This window comes from Pangasianodon hypophthalmus, chromosome 6 (genome assembly GCF_027358585.1).
Source record: "Pangasianodon hypophthalmus isolate fPanHyp1 chromosome 6, fPanHyp1.pri, whole genome shotgun sequence".
Lineage (NCBI taxonomy): Eukaryota > Metazoa > Chordata > Actinopteri > Siluriformes > Pangasiidae > Pangasianodon > Pangasianodon hypophthalmus.
This window is the reverse complement of record NC_069715.1, coordinates 3,240,316-3,265,978: the sequence shown is the minus strand read 5'-3', so window position 1 is coordinate 3,265,978 and position 25,663 is coordinate 3,240,316. Positions and strand designations below refer to the sequence as shown.

The 25,663-nt window shown below is 40.1% G+C and overlaps 2 protein-coding genes across 6 annotated transcripts in view; one reads left to right on the top strand and one right to left on the bottom strand.

Moving 5' to 3' along the window:
- veph1 (ventricular zone expressed PH domain-containing 1) overlaps window positions 1–25,663 on the bottom strand; it is a 107,906-nt gene that overhangs the window by 73,279 nt on the left and 8,964 nt on the right. For all 5 annotated transcript variants that reach the window (XM_026927188.3, XM_026927189.3, XM_053234978.1 and 2 more), the window contains exons 4-5: window positions 21,781–21,955; window positions 2,242–2,405 (exon numbers count right to left, since the gene is read on the bottom strand). In XM_026927188.3, coding sequence (XP_026782989.1) covers window positions 2,242–2,405; window positions 21,781–21,955 — 339 coding nt within the window. The remainder of the gene's footprint in view (window positions 1–2,241; window positions 2,406–21,780; window positions 21,956–25,663) is intronic.
- ptx3a (pentraxin 3, long a) lies at window positions 11,249–17,335 on the top strand. The gene is made up of 3 exons (XM_026927191.3): window positions 11,249–11,621; window positions 13,923–14,456; window positions 16,064–17,335. The coding sequence occupies exons 1-3, from the start codon at window positions 11,480–11,482 to the stop codon at window positions 16,699–16,701; spliced, it is 1,314 nt and encodes a 437-aa protein (XP_026782992.3). The 5' UTR covers window positions 11,249–11,479; the 3' UTR covers window positions 16,702–17,335.

Sequence of the window (25,663 nt, the reverse complement as noted above, 5' to 3'; positions counted from 1 at the left end):
AGAGATACAAAGGTGAGAGAACAGAGAGGGCAGACTGGGAATCGTGTCTGTGCTTACGTGTGGAACGTGACTCATTGGTTTCATGAAGTTTCAGTAGTAAGCACAACGTGATAATCGTTGGCTGAGGCTCAATGAGACGCTGCAACGTGCTCATCAGCCAAGCTCTTACGATCTTAAATCGAATTAAAAAAGTGTACAGTATGTAGTACATGTAGTATACTGTATATAGTTGACCAAATTGCTGTACACACACTCACTGACCACTTTATTAGGACTGACCACTTCATTACCCCTGCTCATTCATGCACTTATCCAATCAGCCAATCATGTGGCATCGGCTCAATGCATAAAATCATGCAACTTCAATTAATGTGTAATGTCACATTAAAACAGATTGAGGGGAAAATATGATCTCAGTCAATTGGCATGGTTGTCAGGTGACACGAAGTGGATGGTGACTCAAATAATCACTCTTTACAACCATGGTGAGCAGAAAAGCATCTCAGAACACACAATACATCAAACCTTGGGGTGGACTGGCTACAAAAGCAGAAGATCACATCAGTTTCCACTTCTGTCAGCCAAGAACAGGGATCTGATGCTACAGCGAGCAGCGAAACTGGACGGTTGTGCTGCTGTCACATGACTGGCTGATTGGATTATTGCATGAATGTGCAGGTGTTGCTAATAAAGTGGCTGGTGTGTGTATAAAACACAGATACATGGCACAACCAGACATTAAATTGCTAATTTGTGAAAGTATGTTTTCACTAGGTGGATTAATTAGCATACATGAATGACAGTTGATTGTTTCAGGATCAAGAACACACAGGTACGTGAAAACACTGACAAACCCGGGCAAAACACAATTTGACACAAAGCTGTTGTAGAAATCTCCTGCAGTCACTACTCAGGTAAACATACTGAGAGAAGATAAAGATGCTTGCCATACTTTAATAATAAATTTATGTGCAATTAATAATAAATTACTGCAGCTCATAGTCAAAACATTTGCCAAAACACTTGCTGACTTTTTGTTTAGGTCGCAAGTACGATGTAATACATTGATACTTTGTTAGAAGAGGATAATATTCATAAACTCATTTATTTGTTTCACTTTGTCTATATTAATGGGCTTAACTAGCTAAATAGTTTGCCATACATTATTATGTTTCTAACTACCACTGTTTAGCCTCATCATTCAGGTCTCCAAACCTCCGCCTGGATAAGAGGTCTCGAGCTTTTACTTGCCCACTGAGCTAGCTATTGAATTTATCATTTGTCCACCTCAATTCTGAATAATCTCACTCCGTGTTTCTTTCTTCAAAACAACAGCATGACTCATTAAAAATGCTTCCTCTTTTATCCTCCCAGCTCACTGCACAGCCCCAGGTTTGCGCAACCACAGCCATTTTCAGCAGGGTATGCCTCTGCTGGTCCCGCTAGCACGGACAACACTGGTTCCCAACATTTTTCTGCATTCCTTTCAGCTGTCTCCGTAACTCCACTGTTGCTTTTAGACGAGGCCTCTGGAGAACAACCACGATTTCCACATTTAAGAAAAATACTGGTTATTTTCCCCCTTCCCGTCACATAACTCTCTCTGCATTCCCGGCTTTTCTGATGATGAACACATTTTCATGCCCTTTCCTCATCCGTTAAAACTAAAAGTGATGATATGGGCCGGTATGTCTATCACACAATCGCTGAGACATCTGAGTGTCTCTTTCACCTTTTTCCTGTGAGGTGAACCTAAATAACTCTCACTACATCTTTTTCACTCGCCACCTCTCCATTTCCCTGTCTGTCCTTCAGCCTTTTCCTCTGCTGTTCCACCCAAAATACCTGACCTTTAACACACACCTGCTTTTTTTTTATTGCACACGCCTTCAAACCCTCACATCCTAAACCTTCACTAACACGAGCAAGCGACAAGTAATCATTCCCTTTCTATGTAATTTCCATCTAATGTAAACTGAGATTTTCTCACTTCTATGCAAATTAGCTCTAATGTAGTAAAGCATCAAAAACACTTGGCTCGAACGATTCCTCGAATCAATCCCATGTCGTGTGTGGGATGACATACCAACTTTAGTTTGTACCTGCAGTTAGTCCCTATTTCCTGTATGATGCACAAAAATGGAAGAAAAAATTACAACAGTGGTTTCATCTTAATAGAGATCGCTCTACCTCCACCTCTTCCTCACACACACACACACACACACACACACACACACTGACCTGTGGGTGTCGATCAGAGATCATCTGGAGCAGTCGGAGTAAGTGTTGTCTGCTTGTCTGGTCCAGCTCAGGAATCATAAGTACCAGGTCCTGGATGTGCTGGTGGATTGGATCTGGTTCTAGAGGATACACGGAGGGAAGAACCCGCAGCAGCATGCTGTTACCTAGCAATCAAAAACAACAAACAAGAACCCATCAATACAGCACATGATAAAGTTTTGTTCTTTCTTTATAGAATTTTTCACCTGATATTTCACTGGAGTGCTAGTTATCTTGCATGTCGATGGCAGATATTATCAAAAAATGTATTTGTCTAAAGATCTACATGTCAGAACTGATAAGGAACTTTATGTTTAAGTGACTAACAAATGAACTTGCAAGTAAGAGTGGATAACATTTGCTTTGAGAGTGCACCTTTTTTGTTCTTCAATGGATTGGGTTGTTCTTTATCATTCAAATTATTCACGAAGGAATAAAACGCTTGGTGTCGTGCTATTTTAAAAAAAAAAAAATATTGATGATGTGGTACTTTTACCACACAGAATTTGATTATTTTCCAATAACAGCATGTCTCTTATTGTCTATTCCACTTATACCACAGCAATTTACCAACACTGATCATTTTTATTAATTGAAAAACAATAAGGCAATCAATCAACAACAATAAGTCAAATCAATAAGTTTTTACATTTAAAGTTGTAGAACATCTACAAAGAAAGTTACTTCCTGTTATACTTCCTGCTATAAACATTCATCATTACTTCTTGAAGTTAATAAGACAAAAAAGCAGCACTTCATGTTACAGAGAAACCACAAGCGTAAAACCTTCTGTCCTGAAAATATCAGAAAACAAACTTACAGCTTTACTTTTGACTACAAAGCACTGACACTGGAGACTCCTTCCATAAATGTTAAATAAACATCTCCTTACAGAAAAGTTTAACTCTGCTATACTGTGGTCCCTGTGTAAGTTGTTACTATAGAAACTATAATGTCTTAGAACAAGTGCATCAATGTAAAGCTTTGATCTGCAGCTGCACTACTGTCAGAGCTGCTGTTATAGAAATCAAGACCTTCTGTCCAATCAGAATCCAGAATTCAACAGCATTGTGGTATAAGTTGAGAATAAATCTTGCCAATTGTGGTTATGCTATGGTGGAAAAACACAGGAAAAAACCTAACACACAAAAGAAAACAGTAGAATAAAAAAAGCTAAATATAGAAAGACAAAAGGAAAGAAAAAAAAAAGAAAGGAGAACGTTTCACCCTAAACCCACACCACAGGACTTCAGCTACTCCTGCCAAACATGTCTATCAACAGCTCCTTCTCATCTGGGAACAATCCTCAGCTTCCTATAGGTGACTCCGGGCATAAAAAAGAGCTCTGTTTGTAGTCTGAACACAACAAGTTTCCACTGGAGCTGGCAAGAATAACAAACATGTGTGGGAACAGGAAGGCCATAGAGCCATTACAGCTGAAGACTCCAGAGGGTGAAGTCTGGCCAAGTGAGGAAGAGAAGGATGAATTAGCTACCTCATGAACACGAACTGAGTGTTTTCAATTTATGGTTTAAAATGCTATGAATCATACCTGTCACACTTGATATAGGTGCAGTCTTGTTCTTTCCGATCTTTAAGAACATGACCAAATGGAAGCAGCACTCGAGGATATTGGATAAATATGGACCAGTGACTTGAGCCTTCGGTGGATTCTTAGTGTATAAGCTGAAACTTATTTGGTAATCAGTTTACTGGAAAAGATTAAACTTTTCATTCATTCGCTCATCTTCAGTCAGCACTTAGTGCTTCAGCGATCCATGAGTTGGATCTGGAACCCCGGCTTCAGATCCACCATGACGCAGACCTTGATAAACCCTGGATGGGATGCCAGTCCATTGCAGGGTATCATGCACACACATGTTCACACACTCATTCGCACTTGGGGGCAATTTAGAGTGACCTGGGAGGTGAGAAGAAACCGGAGAACTAGGAAGAACCCACACGAAACCAACAGTACAAACAGTAACCCAGGTTCAGGAGCGAATGGAGGAGTTGTGAGACAGCAATGCTACCCAATGCACCCAAAGCTGGACCTTGTTCACTGTAACTGCTTTATCCTGGTCAGGGTCATGGTGGATCTTGAGCCTATCCTGGGTTCACTAGATGTGAGGCGGGAATACACACTGGATCACACACCGATCTGTTCATTGCATGGAACATTCACACCTAGGAACAATTCATTTTACCCAATCCAACTTCTGGCATGCTCTTTGGGAGAGACGGAGAACCTGGAGGAAACCAACCTGGACACAGGTAGAACGTATTAAACTCCAGCTCAAGATCGAATCGAGGACTGCGGAGCTGTGAGACTGCATTGTACCACTGTGCCTCCCAAACCTGGAACATCGTCATTCTTCTATTCTTCTTCAGTATGAGCTTTAGCCTGGTCAGGTTTGTGGTGGATCCAGAGCCTATCCGGGAATACTGAGTGTGAGACAGGAATACACCCTGGATGGAACACCAGTCCATCGCAGGGCACAAACACACACATTCACACCTAGGGACAAATTAGAGTTGCAACTCTGTCTACTGTCATGTTTTAGGGAGGTTGGAGGAAACCCAGAGGAGATCATAAAAAACTCTACACACACAGTAACCTGAGCTCAGGATCAAATCAAAGAGCCCTGAGGCAGCAAAGCTACCCATTGTGCCCAAAGCTGGAACTAATTTTCCAAAATACACTTCTGACAGGCTATTGAATAATTTCTTACTCCGAGAAGAGTTCAGTCTCTTGCATAATGCCTATTGCTCAAAAGAAGTAAAAGCATGGACCTCCAGTATGAGCACCTCCCACTATATCCATATACTGGCAAGCCATCTGAGAGCTGATCGGTCCATCAGCACCCATAAAAGCTTTCCCAGAATGACTGCATTGCAAGAAAGGCATAAAGCCAAACACCACCCCTGGTGCCCATCTGATTGTTAAGCTCTACTGATTAACACAGACCAAATGCTGATGACAGATTACTGATACAATATATACATCAACCAAACAACCAAACAACTCCTAAAACAGATATACAATAACGAATGAGATAAACAGTCTAACATAAGCAACACAATCAGTCTGTGCTGGGTTGTAAATCTCTGACATGCAATATTAGCAAATTCTACGGGCCTGGAATGAGTAATGCTAAAAGGTTTTGTTTATAAAGTGCCAGCACTGAAAACATGTTGCAGGAAAATGTTTTGAACAAACTGTCAAATTTGTGATTCGAAGACATTACTTGAAAAAAAAGCTTCAAACCAGTGGGCCAAAATGTAATTCAGTAAGGAACAAAACACTCCACGTTATGCAATTAGAGTAAAATAATCAGCGACAGAGTGGCGTGACGAAGCAGCGTTACTATTACCACCGTGAAGAATGTTATCCCAATACAGCACCTCCTCTTATACCACTCTAATTTGCCAATGATTACACTATTTTTATTTATTAAAGAATGACACATTGTACATTTTATCCATTTATCGTTACATTTAATGTTGTGGAACATCTGAGAGAAGCACAATGCTCACTCTTTCAGATAGAGTTTAATATCATGATATTAATTTCCCACTAATCATCAGCCACATTAAGTATCTGAAAACGTTCTACATTGAAACATAATCTGTGTGGAACGTTTGTGGCTAGAATTAAATGCATTTGGGATTATTTGAGCTGTTTTTAATGATTTATGGTTTTCTGAGGTATAGAGGTAAGGACGTATATCGGAGTGTTTACAGGAGAAGGTAGGCAGCACTGCAGGCGTCGAAGCTAACGACAAGCTCAGCTGCATATAAACGCTCTCAGAGCTCGGCTCTTCTCCCACTGCGGTCTGCCGAAAACCGGCCTTTCACATTCCACCAGAACACGCTCGTAAATACTTCATGCTATCCTGCAACCTGCCAACTCACAAGTGGAGTGTGTATGTAGTGTATGTGTACGCACGTGGACTCTCATGTGTAACATCTGGGTCGTCCGTGTCAGTGGAGACACGAGATGGATGAAGTGTCTCCATCAACGCTATGTAAAATCAGGTTGTCAGGGATCACTGCGGGTTTGGAGACAGAGTCAGAGCACTGTCTGGGGGTTTGGTCCTGGTATCATTATTTTAGCTTATGGATTGCATTAGGTCCTGAACGATATCTGTTTTAATGGCTATTTAAGGGATTTGTATGAAATCCAGATGTGGATATGATTGGAAAAAGCAGTAGGATCATAAGCCTCAGAGAGCTGTTGTATTATTGTATAGAGCTTGTACTGTTACAGAATGATTATACCTGTGCTCAGATATTCTTGGTAATAATATACCACAGTGCTATTGAATTCTGGATTCTGATTGGTCAGAAGGTGTTGATTAATGTTCTATAACAGCAGATCTGACAGTAGTGCAGCTGCAAATCACAAGTTTATCTTCATTTTTAAAATATTATCATGATATCACCATGGTAACAACTTGCATAGAGACTTGTATTTATGTAACATTGTAGACAAACGGAATTAAAAATGCGTATAATCGTTGACATGGTGACGCTTTCTGTAAGGAGATGTTTATTTATCATTTATGGAAGGAGTCTCCAGTTTCAGTGCTTTGTAATGGTCAGAGGGAAAGTTGTAACCTCTTAACAGTCACTATATACATAAGTGTAGATGTTCCACAACATTAAATCTAACTATAAATGGATAAAAAGTATGACGTGTTGTGCTTTAATACATTTTTTAAAAATCATAATCATTGGCAAATTGCTGTGGTGTGAAAGGAATAAACTCCAGGTGTGCTGTTATTGGTAAATAATCAACTTCAGGTTGGTTACAGTAACTCTGCTTCATCTCACCACCCTGTCGTTGATTATTTTCCTGTAACAGCACTACACTGGGTACGTACTCACTGAACGCTCTTGTAACTGAAGCAAACCCCAACATAAGATTGTAACAAGCCATTACTTTCTCAAAAGATAGAGTGAATTAGTCAATTGTATAACAGAGGTATACACAACAGAAATGGCCAATTAGCAAACACGACAGTGGAAAAGGAGCATTATTCATCCCTCGTGAATCTGTACGTCAGCTTTACACGGCTACTGGACACTGGAAGAGAGAACCTTATTGTGCTTGACCTCCACTTTTAGTGTAGGTGCCAGTGGCATTTCATTTCAACAGCACGTTTCATTCCAAGATGGCAGATGTCGTGAATCACCAAAGCCCGTCCTCTTCAGGGACAACAAGGCCAGTCTTTTCACGCTGCACTGAGTCAGTGCTTTCCAGGAGATTTCACATTCAAAAACGCCTATGCATATATTGCAGCTGGTTTTGCCAACCTTCACATTGGAACTGTGTGTACCACACAGATAAACATCATGTCTGAGGAACACAAAGGAGAATACACACTCGTAGCCTGGGTGACAAAACCGTGTTACTGTGCTGGTACAACAAAACCAGGAATTGGCAAAACAAGGCCTAGCAATTTATTAGTAAATTGAGATTCCAGTGGTCTGGTATGTGGCTTTGGCGGGGTTTGCTGATAGCATGCCAAACACACATCCATCCATGGACTGAATGCTCATGTGCTTAAATGGATGAAACTCTGCTTTAAATTTGCAATGAGGCATCACTGGCTCTGAAGCCGATGTTTGAAAGAGATGAAGTTTGTTCCCTATGAAACAGGATATCAAAAAAAGAGTCCAGTTTTTCCCACATACACAGTGTTTAGTTTGTTTTAATGGAACCACGGTGCGGTTGTTTAGGCAGATGAGAAGACAGCATTCACACTCAGGTCTCTGGCTGCTTCCACTCGAACTCTAACATGGTTCGATTACAGTAAGAAAGTGATTCGACTCTGAATCGACTCGACTACAGGAAATGAATCAAACCTGCCATCTGTTTTGGGTTTTTGTAGATGTGAGCTGCTAAACTGAACTGAACAAAAGTACAGAGCTGTAGCGCTGCAGAATCTGGAGATTTGGAACAAAAAGCGAAGATAAATGCTGGATGCGATACACAATGTTTCACACTAGCTATTTACAGTATATAAGCATTTGTCTAGTGCTAGCTCTGTGTTCTCCGTACTCTGATCTTTGTTTTCTACTGACCAATGAGGAAAAGAGTTTTACGAGGACTTTTTCAGCCTGTCACAGGTACGGTTTTGTCTAATTGTATGCAGTCTGAAACCAAATTCACCCAATTTTGCTATCAGTTACGCTCTGATTTGGACTATGTACTAATAGATGTGGATCATTTCTTCTCATCATCAAACTGCCAGGTAAATCTGTAGTGAATCTGCAAATCCATATTGTAGATCACTTTTTATCCACCATCTTTGGTGATGTCTAGAGTAATGACATGATATACTTTAATGAGTAATGGTATGATATACACATTTGACTCTTTAGGCTTGGGTGGTTTCTGCAGAAGCCAGAGGAGTGTGTACGATGATGGAGAGTTTCCATGACGAAATAGGCTAGCGAGATATCAGACAGCGATGATGTGACTGGAATTAATATCCAGACAGTGGAACATGATCATGCACGCATAGTAAGTGTTCTGAAAACGGATCCATTATCTGAAACCCCCAGCCCTGGTTTTAGTCTAATCCAAACACAACTGCACGATGAGAATAAGTGTCACATTGTGGCATCCGCCGTAATGAGAGGGAAATACCAGCTGAACTGTGGCAGTATTTTGAGAAGTTGGAAGACCGCAGTCATGCCGTTAGCAAACCTTGTAAAAAGAAACTCCAGTTTTCAGGTAATTCTGACAACATGTAACAGAATTTGAAAGGTTTCCGCCATTTTCTTCCTCTTATTCTCAAAATAGCACAGTTACACAGCATCTAGTTTCGCAAGACAGATCTCTAGGGTCTGGTACGTTTTGTCTGACTGACATGGCAGACAACCAACTATACCCCTTTTCCTGTAACCCATTGGCAAACATAATACTCATTACAATCTCATTTATTCACAACCAACTGCTTCAATTAAAACTTTACAGTAACTTTTAAAGATGAGATTCCATGAACTTTTCTGAGCTCAGGTCCTATACCTTGGTCTGTTCATTGTGTTCATTTAAATGTTTGTGGTCCTGTTGGAAACCTGCACACGTGTGCAGAGAGACAGTCAGATTGAAAAATTTTAAGATTCTGAAGCTTATGGCCAGAAAAGTGCACAAAGGATATCAGACGCTCTGTATCCTGTGGGTGGTTACTCCTCTATGCTGGAATATTATTGGAAAGCATTGAACTAAACCTCAGTTGTAGTAGATGGGTCACCTATTAAACTCAAGAGAGAGTAATTTATTACATTAGCACCAGACTAACAGTCATCACATAAAAAGACCATGGAGTAAGAAGGCCATGTTTACTGATTTCAGACAAAATGACAAAGCTGTCACTTCTTCCTGCGTTCCTTCTTTTAGTGAGTGCGGATCAGCTAAACATGCTTTGTAGTTACATCTTCTATTCACACGAAAGGATTTTCACATTTACCTTTACAACACAATGTCTTTCTTTTCCGTCTGAATACACTTCCGTTTACACTTTTTTTTTCATCGTCAGGTTGTTTTGTAATTTCACTCTTCATCTTTCATTGCTTTCATATTTTGGATGTATTTTTGTATTTTTTTTTTCTAATACTGCATGACACGAGCTCCTTCTGCAGCCACAGAATCTTTGTCTATGGAAGTGTGTGTGTCTATGTGTGTGTTTGCACATATTTATGTGTTTATCTTCTTGCCCTAATAGTTTGTGCACAGTAAGGCTGTATAGACGAGGCCAAGGTCAGTGAAATAATCGCTCCCCAGCTGCATCACTCCTTGTTAGGGTGAAAGATGAGCTCTGACCCCTGATCATCTCAGAGGAGCTCAGTAGAGTGGCTCGAGCTGTACAAACACACACACACACACACACACACACACACACACACTCTGACAGCATGTACGAATGAAATAAAGGTAACAGTAGAGGTGATTCCATGATTGTGGTGCTATTTGTGTTCCTATATTTCACTCCTGAATTTGTGTAAATTTACATATACGGTTACTAACTAATGTGAACGTCGATTGACATCTGCTTCAAGTCGTATAATTGTCGATGAGTTACTGCGATTTTTATATACGGACTACACTGTCACGTTGAAATGACTTATTTATCACCAATTTAATGAACATTTTGTGAAAGTCAGAAGGTCAGAGCTTTGCCTTTTATGGAGTTTTGTGGGTGTGGCTAAATGTAAATCAGCTTTGCCATGATCACACTTGGTAATTTACGCCTGATTGGCATTTACTGACCCGAGTATGAAGAAACTCAACAAAGCTTTTTAGTTAGGTTTGTCTATAAAAACATTCACACATGACTTTACTAAAAGATTGATAAATGAGGCACGATGTCAGCAAAGAAACTTTGTAAAAATGAAATATTGTTGAATTGTTAAATGCGTCTTTTCTTAGATACAACATTGTTAAAAAATTACAATAAGTTTTATTTTAAGGGCTAAATGACACCGCAGGCTTTAAATCACTCATCATGTGGGAGAGATAAATAAAGCAGGACAGAAATGGAGTTGAGAAATGGAGACTGGGAAGACCGGGAGGAAGGAAGGAAGGATGAGTGAGTAAGAAAGATAAATGGGATGGGATGAAACGAGTGAAAGAGCACTGAAGAGGGAAAACCCATATTGAAGTAATTCTCATCTTAAATTTCTATAGGAGAAAAACAATAGTCTCATTGTCAAATTGTTATTTCTATTTGTCAGTTCTGTCTTTCTCTTTTTTTCTTCCTTTTCCATGTCACACCCCCAAGCCGCACTTTTCCTTCTTTCTCGTAACTGCAGGAACGGCAAATCTGTAATTACCACATACACTACCTCCAACGAAGTAGGCTGACTCTGTGTGCATGTCTGTGTGTGTCTGTGTGTGTCTGTGTGTGTGTGTGTGTGTGTGCGTGCGCGCACATGTTTATATAGAGCGTGGAGCAGCTCTCTCCAGCTCACTTTCCATTCAGCTTCAGCTCACACACACCCACACACCAGAGCGCTGCCAAAAGATTGCTCAGCATTTCACAGAGACAGAGAGAAAGAGAGAGAGAGAAAGAGAGAGTCTGAGTCAGAGCATACTTCAAACTTAAACCACACTCAGCCCAGACACACTGTAGCTTACACACACACACACACACACAGACACGCGGTCATACTCTTGCAGCCGGGCAGCATGTCAGTGATGAGGATTGTCCAGGTGGTGTGTATGGTGGCTTTGGCGAGCGTGGTGAAGCCTCAGGTTTACGATGATGCCATCGAGGTCAACTACGCCGATTCGTATTACAACGAGATCAGCGAAGGAGAGCAGAGCGAAGGTGAGTAACTTAACCTCAAACACGCTGTAACATTCACTAAACACGCAAAAGTTGAGTGCAAAAGTTTGTGCCCCCATGGTTTATATAATATACGTACACAAAGTAGAATTCCACAGAGTTAAAATTCATCATCCTGGAACGAGAACACCGTCTAAAATACGAATCAAAATCAGCTCATAAAAGATCTGAAGGCAGGAGTGTATGGCATCCGATAGATTTCAAACAGAAATGTAAAGATAAATGGGCAAAAAAAAGATGTTCAGAGAGGTTTTAGGCAGTTGTACAGAATGTGTGTGTGTGTGTGTGTGTGAGACATATCAGTAACATACTGTACTCCCATTCTACACTGCAAAAAAATGACATCACGTGAAAATATCTTGAATATAGTCTAATGTATCTACACATCTACAACAAAACAAATATAAGCTTATTAAACCTAGTCAATTTACATATTTTAAGCTTTAAATTGTCTTTTACTATTGGCAGATAATTGTGATTCTTTTCTAGAAATAAATGCTTAAAATGAGCAAACTGATCTGCCAGTAGAATAAGCTTGAAATTAGTAAAAATGTCTAGAAATAGCTTTAATAAATTTCCATTCAAGATATTTTCACTTGCTAGTTAGTATTTTTTGCAGTGTAAGAAAAGATGCGAGTGCTAACCACGCCCCTAACCTGACCCTTCATAAGTTTTCATACAAATTGAGTTGTTACGATGATATAAATCGCTGATTTAGTAAAAAAAGTAAAATAGCAGTATAAAAACTGTTACTGATTAGTATGATTTGAAAACTTTCATTGAAGTTTGTATGTACCGATTTAGCTTCATATCATGACTTGATATTTTTATTTATTTAAGTTTATTTAACCTTTATTTAACCAGGATAGTCACGCTGAGACAAAATCTCTTAATCTCTTTTTTCATGCGAGCCCTGGATGAGAAAGCAGCACATTAGTCCCCATAAGCAACATTTAGACATGACATAAATAACAAACTTATAATAGTACTGCGCAAGAGTTAAAAAAAAAAAAACTAAGAGCTCTCTGATCATGAGGTTAAACTTGAGGTGTTTCCAAAAGCTGTCTTCCAAAATCTTATCTCAGTGATGGAACATCAAAATGAATCTGACTACAAGAACGTAAATGGTCGTGCTTTTTGTTTTTGAACAAGAATCATCTTGTATACGAGAAATACTCCAAAAAAAAAAAGGATCATTAGTGATTTGGTGATAATGTGATGAGACGTCGAGTTATTTAACCGACAAATAATTAAGCCAAGCTGAGTCAGCAAACTGTGGAAGGACAATTCTGTGTGTGTGTGTGTGTGTGTGTGTGTGTGTGTGATTACAGCAGTAGAGTGAATGAGTATATATGTGTTTATGCCACAGCGGGCTGAAAGCTTGGAGGTCTTTCTGTAATGACGTAAACACTCAGGGGCCCTTGGCACACACCAGAAACAAAACCTCCCTCTGTAGTTCTCTGCTTTAGGAACACACACACACACAAACACACACTGCAAACAAAAGATGTGGTTAATTGTAAGGGAGAAACTTCAACTTTATTGGGACATTTTTACACATTTCTACAGGTACAATGCTAAGAAGTTAGAATGCTGAAAGTTTCTCTTTGAAAACAGACACCTAACACCACCACACCACACCTCCTCAAGTGACGTACCACGAATTAATTTCAGGGTAGGATGAGGAAATATACTAAATTTAATCACTTGCCAACACTTGTGCGTTTTGGATGGATGCCAATGGCACAATGGCTAGTGGCACAAATTTGTCATTTATTTATTTAAGACACGATTTACCAACAACAAGTACATTTCCTTTATGAAAGTTCCACTGAAAAATGATTAAAACAACACGCTAGCAATAGGGAAAACATTTTATCTTATGAAACGTGATCTTTTTCTCCTCCCTGATATGCTTGGTTCTGATTGGGTAATACTGTTCCTCACCATAGCACCTTGTAGCCAATAAAATGTGATTAAAACAAACATGTGACAGCTGCGTTAGTTAAATACGGAGGAATCATAACGACGACCTTTAATGAACATCAGTATAATGTTATTTGAACCATATATATTCAACTGCCCTGTATGTGTGTTATGTTAACCACTCCTGAACAAGCATTTGGAGCTGTCCTAAAATATTCAAACCCATAGTCCAGCCCTAGCTACACCTCTGGCCCCTTCTGGCTCTTTGTGAATTATAAGCACAATCACTTTCCCTCCAAAATGAACCCTTCACGATCTGATCAAGCATAACGTATAGCCCCTTTTCCACCCTCACAGTGGACGCCCCCACTGACACTCCGGCCATTCCCTGCACGGCCCCTGAGTTCAACAAGTGGGACAAGCTCTTCACCATGCTGGAGAACTCGCAGATGAAGGAGAACATGCTGCTGCAGTACTCGGACGACATCGTGAAGGTGGGCCTGCAGTCTCTGCGTGCCGAGATACTGGAGATCATAGCTCAGAACAGCGGCTCTTGCATGGCTGCTGTGGAGACCTCAGCACGTCGGGCCGGAGCACACACCGAGGAGAAACTTCTGCAGGCCCTGGAGCAGCTGCATGACTCCGCGGCACAACAGCAAGCACAGCATGACGCAGCACTGCAGCAGATCCTGGAGGCCACACAGGAACAGGTGACACAGCTCGATAAGGTGGAGAAAAACTGCATACATGACCGGGTCAAGAGTTTCCAGACAAGAGATCTGGAAAAGGAAGACAGAGGACAACTGCAGGCCATCTCTGCTGAGCTGCAAAGCCTACAAGAGAAGCTGGACTTCTACACAAGAGCCACAGCTGGACAAATACTGCCCGCAGGTATGAAACTATTTCTAACCTTAAAACTGATATTTTAGATTGCATCAGCAAATACAGTAATACGTGTGCTTACAGGATGTTCAGTATGTGCAGATTGTGAATAAGAGTACTGGGATGAGCGCTTATGATTACAGCAGCAGCTCTTAGGTACGCATTTACAGTATTTTGGTGAGATTATCTACTGAAGCAAAAGTGGAACTTGGGAATGAACTGTCTTTAGGAAGCATAAATCTTTAGGGTGTCAGTGTGGGACTATAAACCACAGCACAAAGTGAGTCACACAAGTCCAGAGGTAAAGCATCAGGATGAATCTGACAGATCCCGAGGGAGAGAGGAGCCAGTAGAAGTGTGTCAGGATCTGGCAGTAACGTTGAAAAATGATGGTATGTTTGTGGAAATTAAATGGTGTTCTGGGGAAACAGAACTGCCTTGGAGAAGACGAAAATAGACTGCTGAGGTGATGATTGTGTGCTCAAACCTGTTAATGTCCTGATTTACCACTTTTACGACTTTTACAGTTCTCCAGCTCAAACCAAAAGCCAGAGTTGACTCCAGAGTTGACTGCGTAGCCATTGTAACTGTAAACACTGCACATTGGCCAATAGCTCTCTATTTATCTCCACAAGACAAGACTCTCAAATCCGTATCTGTAAAATCCCTGAGTCAGATACAAAGCCAATCTGAGATCAGACAGAAATAATATCATCCATGTGTGCAGAGGAAAGCTGAAAAAAATATGTAGGCCCAATCACCAAACAACGATGGGAGGAAACCGAACGAGTCAACACTCGTTTCTGCACTCACTTTCCTCAACTTTGAAGTTAGGAAACACAAGATATACACAATGTCTGGTAGAAGAGAACAATTTTGAATTGTCAAACTGAATGCAGATGAAGAAGAATGAACCTACTACATTGAGGGATTGCGGCACCATGAAATTCACGGTTACCAGCCCAAACACACACACACACACACACACACACACGTTTCCTTTTTCTTAGAATTAGAGATGCCCTTTCCTGCTGGACTCATTTCAGTCAGCTACAAACACACACACATACACATCCAAACGACTGACCATCTGGAGAAGAAATTTACAACGTCCATTTCTTCCTAAACAAATGATGTAATAAACTCAGAACCCTAACAAAAGCAGAAGGATGCCTCCGGATCTGTGGATCGCCCCACAGCAGGAGTGGGGCAAATGTGACATTTCAACAGATGTTCAGAAGAAGATCTTTTCTCTTTCGGCTGGAAGACAGCCAACATGTTAAAACATTAATAAGATTACTGAGGTACGCTATGAGAAAGGGAGGATTTATCGTGGATGACGTCAGCGTCTATCTCCTCTAAAGAAGTAGATAGATGTCTTATATGCACTTAATTCATCGATGACTAGCTTTGGCAATGAAATCGTGTCCAAAAAGCCTAAATCCTCCCAAACACTGGACTGAACTTCATGCTTTGGCACGGCTTACCTCAGGGTTTAATGTCATCCCACAGGGTGCAGTATTCTGCATTAAATATTCAAATGCAATTTATGTCCAAAACTAACACATTGCTTTGTTTCTCTCTCTCTCTCTCTCTCCCTCTCTCTCTCCATCCAGGGTGTGACATGGTCCTCTTCTTCCCTATGCGCTCTCCAAAAATTCACGCCGAGGTAATTCCCCAGCGCTCCATGAAGATCCGTGCCTTCACCATATGCCTGTGGATTAAACCAACCCAAATGCTTAACAAGACCGTCCTGTTTTCTTATGGCACCGTGACCAACCCACTGGAGTTGCAGCTGCTGCTCAGTGGGCGTAGTGCCCTCTTCACGGTAGGAGGTGAAGCACATTTAGTGGAGGCACGCGGTGCTGCAACCGAGGGATCGTGGGCACATTTGTGTGGGACCTGGAGCTCAGAACAGGGCCTGGCATCGCTGTGGGTAGACGGCCACAGAGCAGCGAGTTCTCCTGGTGTAGCCGAGGGGCATGAGATTCCTGCCGACGGTGTCACCATCCTGGGCCAGGAGTACACTGGTGAGGGTCTGGCCAAGAGATTGGGCTTCCAGGAGACGTTCAATGCTGATGAGGCCTTCACGGGGAAGCTGACTGGCGTGAACGCGTGGGACCGCGTCCTAGAGGAGGATGAGATTTCCGAGCAGGCGCGGGAGGATGGGCGGAGCTGCGGTTCCCGTGGCAACCTGGTAGCCTGGGGCGTGTCTCAGATCGTGGAGAGAGGAGGCGTCAAACTCATCTACTAGCTGCTCGAGAAAAAAAACCTGCACGAAAACTTCAAACACATGAGTAGCCCGCTGTACTACAACTACTACACTATCACTATCACATCCTGTTTAGATCAATGAAACCTACCCGCTTGTGGGGCAACTGTCTTCCATTTACACATTCCCTGACATTACAGAGTCTTGGGAACGGAGAAAACTATGAGAACCACAAGAACCAAAGAGCAAGGGAAAGAGTATTTGTAATGCCAAGTTTAAGAGAAAATAGGGACAATGTTCTCATTTCATCAATCCCAACCCGAAGACAGCCTGTGTATTCTTATTGCATTTATCAGAATGTTTACATTCAGCTAACAAACTTTTTGTCCCATAATCTTTTGAAACTACTTTTTTTAAATGAAGTAACTTGTTTTTCCTTTGTTGGTCTTTGTTTAACACAAAGATGTTCGCTACATTTTGGTAAAGGAACTGTGTAAAATGTTTACAGAGTCTCTTGGGACTTTACCTTCGTTCTGTTAATGTGAGGAAATGTACTATACTGTATTTTTGTTAAGAGGATGAAATGAACCTATATTGTATATAGATCTTTTTTTTTGTCTATTACTGAAGGAGTGAAATGGTGGAGTTTAATAAAGAAAATGGTTAAATATAGTAACATGTGGACTCTGGAGAGTATTTCTTTAACAACTATCACACTTTCTTTAACCAACATCAACAGGTTCTTTATTCTTACAATGACACACATCTTAAAAGATTCCCTGTAGCTTTTAAGTGATGCACAGTAGTTACGTAAGGAATAAAACACTTCAGGGCATGCGGTTATAGGAAAATAATCTACGATGGTGAGGTGTGATGAAGTGGAGTTACTGTAGTCACCTCAGTTGTGCATGTCTTTACGTTCATGTTTTATTCTTTTTATACCACAGCAAGTTGCCATCGATTACAATTATTTCATTTATTAAAGAACAACACATCATACTTTTATCTATTTATAATCACATTTATGTTAGTTTGTGTTCTCGCTTACGTTATAGCAGCTATAAAATGTCATTCCCTCACCAGACTCTTTATTTTTCTCTCTCTTGAAGTTAATAAGACAAAAAAAAAAACAGCTTGTCACATTACAGTGAAACCATAATGCGTACTCTCACCTGTCCTGTCAGAAAAGTTACAGCTTTACCTCTGACTGGTATAAAGCACTGACACTGGAGACTCCTTCCATAAAATGTAAATGTTAAATAAACATCTCCTTACAGAAAACTTTTACACGTGTTTTTAATCAGTTTCTGTGTAGAATCTACCGTACACGTCCCTGTGAATGAGCAGTTACTACAGAAATGATAATGTACTGGAAAGAGTGTATTAATCTAAACCTGTGATTTGCAGGTGAATAACATGTTTGACGATTGTGAAGTGAAGAGATTACAGGGTTAAACCATTCACGCTCTATTAGTGTCTATTAATCTATTCTTTCTGTTGCTTGTAATGCTTTAGAATGGGGTACGTTCATAATTCTGAAAGATTTCATCCCAAATAGATAATGCAGGTTCAGACGCTATAGTCTCTCTAGATATATTTGGCAAATTTCTCAAAGTAAAACTAAGATCAGGTGTTTCATTTAATAATGAATGAGGTAATATAGAAAGGAGACCTGATCCTCCTCATTCTGAGAACCCAGGTGAATGCTGACAAACTCGCTACATTCCTAAAAGGATGTAACTCATAATGAGCATGCCCTGAGGAGCCCACGCTCGCTCGCGTACACCCGGGAGTTCTGCACTTTTAACAAACTCCAGACCTCCGCCAGCTCTCTCACACTTCCTGCAGTATAACTTTACATGAAACCCCTGCATTCACCCTGATGAAGGCACACTCAATGATGTGATCGTAAAGAAAAACAACACTCAAGCTCAGGCTGAAATGCCTGCAGAACAGAAAGCGAGTCCTCTGCCAGCTAGGATAAATATCCAGCTAGGATAAATACTCGAGAATCTTAGAAGCTTCGAAGAAGAAACATTCATGTTTATCGCATCACTCGTACCTCGTTTGTTTCTCACATGACCCAACCTGAACTCCATTACCTCAGCCCATTCTAGCTCTGGGAATTGTTTAGAGGTCACTGCTTCCCTGTGTGGCTGAGTGACAACGGGTCTGGATGTCGTTAATGAGAGAAGGAGGAATAAAAACAAGACGCACTCAACACTCCACACTCAGAACCATGGCGCAGATGATGAGCTTCTGAATACGTCCAAAAATCTTAGCCAGCCCACTGCATCCGTTCTACGATAATGCAAGACAGAAGTTTGCACACCATTAAAGTGTAGAAATTATGTTTGACAAAAGTTTGCACAGCCTTAAAGTGTATCAATTATGTTTATTACAAAAGGATCCTTGTATCAGTCGGAAACTTGCGTGTCCCTTTCTTAATATGATTCGTAAGGAATAAAACTCTATGTTGTGACGTTATAGGAAACTAATCATGATGAAGAAGAGTTACTATTACTGCCCTGAAGTTGATTTATTTCCTAGAAGAGCATCCTGTTTTGTTTTGTATTCCTTTTATACCACAGCAATTTGCCAACAATTACATTTTTTAATTAATCGAAGAACGTTGTGGAACGTTCACAAGACATGTTAGTTCCTGTTCTCCTTACCTCACCAGACTCTCTTTTTTTTTTTTTTTTTTTTCAGATCCCGGAAAACTTAAATGTCACAGCTTTACCTCTGTTACACTGGAGATTCCTTCCATACATGTTAAATAAACATCTATCATTACAGAAAACTGCACCATATCAACAATTCTTTTTTTTTTTAATAAAACGATAAATAAACTCTGCATATTTTGTGCCTGCTCATGTCTCGCCTTTGTCTGCTCGACTCGCTGGCGAGAGTCTGTGCTCTTCAGAGCCTCGTGCACGTACTCACATACTGCGGGCACATGAGTGGGTAACCAAAATAAAACCCTGGGCACACTGTCACGTTGTTCACAGTCAGCCAAAGATATTTCAGCCTTCACTTACGAGAGCTGTTGATCAGAGATCGCCATGACAATTTCACAATTGGTCGTTATGTAAGCCGTTCTTGGCCGAGTCGGTCATCGGCGAAGGCCAACTTGGAGCACTCTTTTTAGAGATGTTACACTTTGGGTGTATCGATCTTAACGATCCAGAGAGCGGTATTCTGTAGGCTTGATTACGCTATGAATGCATGGCTGAGGGCCCTCTGGACCACCACTACGGCACAGTCACTAATCGCTGGCTTAGCTTTTGGTATTTGTTAAACAAACAACTGCCTGGGGTCTGTGGTGCCTGTTTTCATGTGGGGGGTGGAAACAGGAAATCTGTGTGAAACAGGGAGGGCTTTCTCTGTTATACGGTAATCTCCAGCAGCCCTCATTAGACTGGTTTGGCAGACCAGCTTTGTCCTCGGTATTACAACACCATGAGCGTCCAACTCCCCTGCAAATAAACTGTCCATCAACATACACAGACTAAACGAAGGCCTCTAATGAGCTGTACTGTAAAGAGGTTTTATCAGGTATCCTCCTGCGAGCACATGAGGAGCGGGTTGAGCACCTTTAATACAATACTCTTAGAAGTGGAGGGCCGTAAAGGCTGGGCAGATCTCTTGGCAAAACAGCATGGGGCTGAAAGGACAGCCAATAAATCATGTTTTTTTGTCCAAACAAGGAAGATGTTTTGCTACTGATGAATCAAGAGGAGAGAAGAGAAAAATATGTTGAATTTACTCAATACTCTACAAATCCTGACATCACAACACAAGACACCATATTCTTAAACCGAATCCACTTGAATTTTGAGATTTTACTACATAGCTCTGTTGAATTCTGGATTCTGATTGGTCAGAGGGTGTTGATCGATGATAGAGCTTACGTTCTACCGATGAGTTGTCTGTTGGACCGTACCTCACATGACCGCACAACGACCCCATTACCTCACCCTCTCCGTGCTCTGAGAAAGGGGTTAAAGGTCACTGGTTCCTATTAGGCTGACAGATACTGGATGTATCGTGTGGATGGCGTTAATGAGTTGTATTTGCTCTGCACTAACACACTGCTCATTTACCAGTATTAACAGGCGCCACCATCTTATTATGTGATGGTGTTAGACGTGACCTTTACAAAACTGTGTTTTCTCAGGGCAGGGAACACACACACATAATACTGTCGTATTTTTTCTTTCTCTGTTGCAAAGAAGAAGTTGTTCTATCTCTCTATGGCAGACACACTACTGTGAAGATCATTATCTCACCAGAAGAACAATCTGTCCAGGCGTTCCTGTGTTTAAACAGCTGAGAGCTGAGGCACTGGATCACACAAACTCTTCCCGCTACACATAATCCACTATCACATACATCTCGCTACAGGTCAATATGAACAATAGATTCAGAGAAAATGTTTTTTTCAGATTTAGTTTTATATCAGTCATGGTTTAAATTACCCTGGCAATATTACAGCACGATCCAAAACAAATGAAAAATCCTACCCAGTCCAACAACTTTAATCTGCATCCAAATGGCTGCCACGAGCCTAAAAGGTTTCTCCTACGGGACTGAATCTGCCCAGAGTATGCCCACAAAAGATTACACACCCGGCGGGAATTGCTTAACGAAGACCTTTAGGCAAGGAAAGCTGCCCTTTTTAACTCTGTAAAAGTTCATTTAATGTGTTGTGCTTGAAAATGTGTAAATAATATCTTTATACTGATTACACTGAGACCTCACACTCGCTAGCAATAGCCCTGGAGGCCAGTTCACTGGATCAGTCTGTAGAAAGTGCTTTGCACTGCAACACTCTTGGATTCTGGTCTCTGATTGGTCGGAAGTTGTTGATTAGTTTTCTATAACAGCAGCTCTTAAAAATTGCGCTCGTTATAGTAAATTATAGTTTCTATAGTAACAGCTCATTTCGCTGAGGAAAGATACACACATTTTAAATGTGTATTCTGTGGATCACGACAGAAACACAGCAAAAAAGAAGAATCAGCATTTGTGACTGCTTTTATTTTCTCACAAGCAGGGTTTGTAGGTGCTCTGTAGGTGGCCTGACATGACCCCTATGACCTCTGACCTGACCCCTACCTCCCAGCACGCTGATGATGATGGCCTGGGTGTGCTGGACGAGGAGCTCGGCCTTGGCGATGGCGGCCAGGCTCAGGTAGCTGGACATGTTGCGGCTCAGCTCGCGATTCCCCTGCTGCAGGAAGCGCACGGCCACCGGGACGGCCAGCGCCATCATCGGAGCTCGGTTATAGTTCTGTACAGAATGAACAGACGCACACAGCGAGGGTGTTATTTTAAATCTTGGGAAACATTTTTAAGGAAAGCTCACATTTACAATAAAAACACTGAGTAACACAGTTTACAATCACACACTCAAAAATACAGTTTAACTTTTGGATTATTATTCTGTTATTCATCTTAAAACATATTATTAATTAACTACAGTAATAGTAGCTGATCTTGAGAGTTTATCAAGCTGAAATAGGTTAGCACTGTAATCTAAATAGAACAAAATGCTAATGAGTTATTTGGGAGGAAAAGAGTGGATTCTTATTGGTTAGCTCTGGACTCACTGAAATATCCATCACTACTGTAAATCAGTGTAAGGTGTCACATTCTGTTCGGTAATTTGCATACTGTAACATGATTGGCTCTTCTATTTTATGATGTAATAACAATTGCTGGTCACTATACTGTATATGTTCTATACCAACTTTTTCAATACGAACTTCCTGCTTTTCTTATGAGAATGTGGTCAAACCACTGCAGTCTGTTTATACTAAAGTGTAGGGTTTTGTGAGACTTTATGAGTCTGGATACTGACTCGGATTTACTGCAGCACAAGGAAAAAAAATGTTGATTTAATGTCAGAGTTTTCCAGGACACAGCCACCCTGAGCATCATAGAATACAAAATTGCACTGGTCAGCTATTATATGAGGAGTGTATTTATGTGGGTCATTATTGTGTTCTTAATCTCTTCTGTTGCACACTTTAGTATTTCCACTGCTCTAATAAACCTCAATCACGTTACGAAAAACTCTAATTAGATTAGTGAACTGAATCCAGTAGCTACAGCAGGGGCAAAGTGAATTCACGTTAAATTTGACCAAACTAAGACTCTATTCTTCTCAACTAATCAAATAACATCACTTTTTTTCTGAACAGCGAGGTTATTCAACAAACAAGGCCACCCGTTTCCTTGAATTTCTGCTTACATTCAACTAAATGAACACACATGGATACAGATGAAGTAGTTCTGACCAAAAGCACTTATGATTATCGAATATTTACGCAATCACACACAGATTGTACTCTGAGTGAAATGACCAGATGAAATCCAACAAGCTGAAGGCCATCGGTAGGGTTGAGAACTGCATGTGAAATGCTCTGGCGCCCCCAAGAGGACACCGTGAGAGCTTCTGCACCATTCAGCTGCATTAACACGAACTACCTGGTGAATGTAGCTGTGAAGCGTGAGCAGAGCTTATGGACATGGCAGCTTTTTTTTTTTTTTTTTTTTACTAATTTTATATAACATTTATTTTTATTGTTTAAAACATAAAAATGTTTTTTTCATTCAGGATAAAAATTTCATCAGTCTAAAATCATATGATTTAACATTACTTCTTCAAATACGTTTATCTAAAGCATGGAGATTTTTTTTTCATATTTATTCACATTAGCATTTGTTTAATGTTTATTATTTGCCTTACTTTCAATTAATTTTTAAAATACTTTAATATAATTTTAATTATTGTTGTTGTATTCAATTTTTTAGATACTATATTAAATATTTGTAGATTTTACATTTTTTTATTTTCTTTTTTTCTCTCACTGCTGTTAGTTATTGCTTTTTTAATAACTGGACTTAACTGGATATTGACCATTTGATTTATACAATATGTCTAACATTTAAAAGTGCAAAATAATCCTTAATTAAAAAGTTTTGCATAATGTTTGTCCCCTGTATCAACCCTTTGCAACCTTTGGCTGCAAGTACAGCTAGGATGTGTGTCTATCAGCTTTTGTTCAGCCAGTAACTAACTGTAAGGTTTCACACCAACGGGAGTGAATACTCATGAAATCACTTACGCAATCACACGTTTTTTTGCACACTATATTGATTTCCCTCCCACTTCAACATTATGGGAGACGTTGTATGTGTGTGTGGTAGACGGTGTGGGGGTAAATACTTATGCAAGGCACTGTATTTCTCTCTTTTGCAGCTCAGCCTCAGGAATCCAAAGGGAAATTTTCAAAGAGATGGCTGTGTCCAAAATGTAGCTCATTATAAAAACTGTTACGTTAATATCTGTCTTCTGCTCAGATCAAAGACTTCTTCCAGAAATTGCTGGAAATATTCACGCGCCTGACCGAACTGTCGCAGCGTGACTCTCTAATGAATACTGATCTGCCCCATTACCCAGCATGCACCTCTCTCCATTATTAAAGTCAAACACTCAAACAATATAAAAGGAGTGAGAGAAAAAGGAGGAGGGACTGAGAACACTGCACACATCTGTATGTAGGAACAGATGGAGAGAGGAGAAGAAGTGGCAGGAAGTTTATCAATTTATCATCAATTTATGATTTGTGTTTTGTTTAATTCATGTGTCGTGTAATCTGCGTGATTTCCATCTTAGTGAGGTAACAGGTATATGTGTGTTGGTTAGAACAAGACACACACTCCTCCAGCTATACTTTACACTCCCTTATAAGTGCTTTATTTTACACCTGAGACTGTATTAGGGATTTAATTAATAAATAACTAAATAACTAAATAAATAAATAAATTACACTTAAGTGAAAGTATGACTGAAAGTAGCTAGCCAAAATTTAATTAAAAAGCATCTACCCTTAAATATACTTGGATATTTAAAATTCTAAAAAGTTAATGAATTTAATTAATGATTTTAACAATATTGGCCTAGAATTAGAAGTCACACAAGTCACATTTACAAATATGTAGCAATTCGGCTCAATTCATCTAAAAGGTTATGAAAGTAAAGGCTGGGGTTAAGGGCAGGATTAATTTAAAAAAAAAAAAAAAAAGAACAAAATCTATTCACACAACTTGTTAAAAAAATTATATAACATTTATTTTACCACTGAAGGTAACCTTAAAATATCTGTGTATTTTAAGTCTAATTAATAAATAAAATTAAATTGCACAGAAAGATGATTGATTAAACCACTAGTTAAGCAAGAAAAAATTAAATAATAATATTTGAGTCATGATCTCTGAGATTTGTAACAAGAACTCTGGAGTTTTTCCATGAAAGTCTATTGAATTAGTATTTTCCCCTATAATGATAAAATTATTCTATAAATTATAGTAGTAACTTATTTGAGTATTTCTATGTCTAGCCTGTGGACTTGTTGGACACAATAATGCTGAGTTAAAATGTTTCTGTTGCCCTCTAGTGGCCTGCTGCTGTACTATAAACTTCACCACACACACACACACACACACACACACACACACACACGCACAGATTCACTCCTAGGGACGTCAGCATAACTAATCCACCTGTATACAGGTTTTTGTCAATTTTTGTCATCTATTATGTTCTGTCAGTCCTGAAAGTACCCTTCACATTAACATTTCTTCCAATAATTTCTGTTTTATAGAAGTATTATGTTGAGGCTGATGATTTGATTGACAGCTAGAACTGATTTTCTGTCACAGAATTTCACCACAAAAACCAAAGCATGTGTTGGTGGAAGAGACGGCTATGTTTCCACACGTGCACCAAGCAAGAGTAAGAAGAAGTGTGAGCACTATTTACTAAAAAGCAGCTCCTCCATTTTTTTTAGCAAGACCACAGTCCCACAGATTTGGTTTCTTTAGGTTCAAAAGAGCAAGTCTCATGAATTCACAGGTCAAAGTTCATCCAGATAAAGTCAACACGAAGCAAAAGTATCCACTAACAGAAGTAAATGCACAGCTCTCATGGCCT

Coding starts and splice junctions, on each gene's coding strand:
- ptx3a (XM_026927191.3), top strand. CDS start 11,480: ATGTCAGTGATGAGGATTGTCCAGGTGGTGTGTATGGTGGCTTTGGCG. Junction 11,622..13,922: donor CGAAGGAGAGCAGAGCGAAG/GTGAGTAACTTA, acceptor CCACCCTCACAG/TGGACGCCCCCACTGACACT. Junction 14,457..16,063: donor TGGACAAATACTGCCCGCAG/GTATGAAACTAT, acceptor CTCTCCATCCAG/GGTGTGACATGGTCCTCTTC.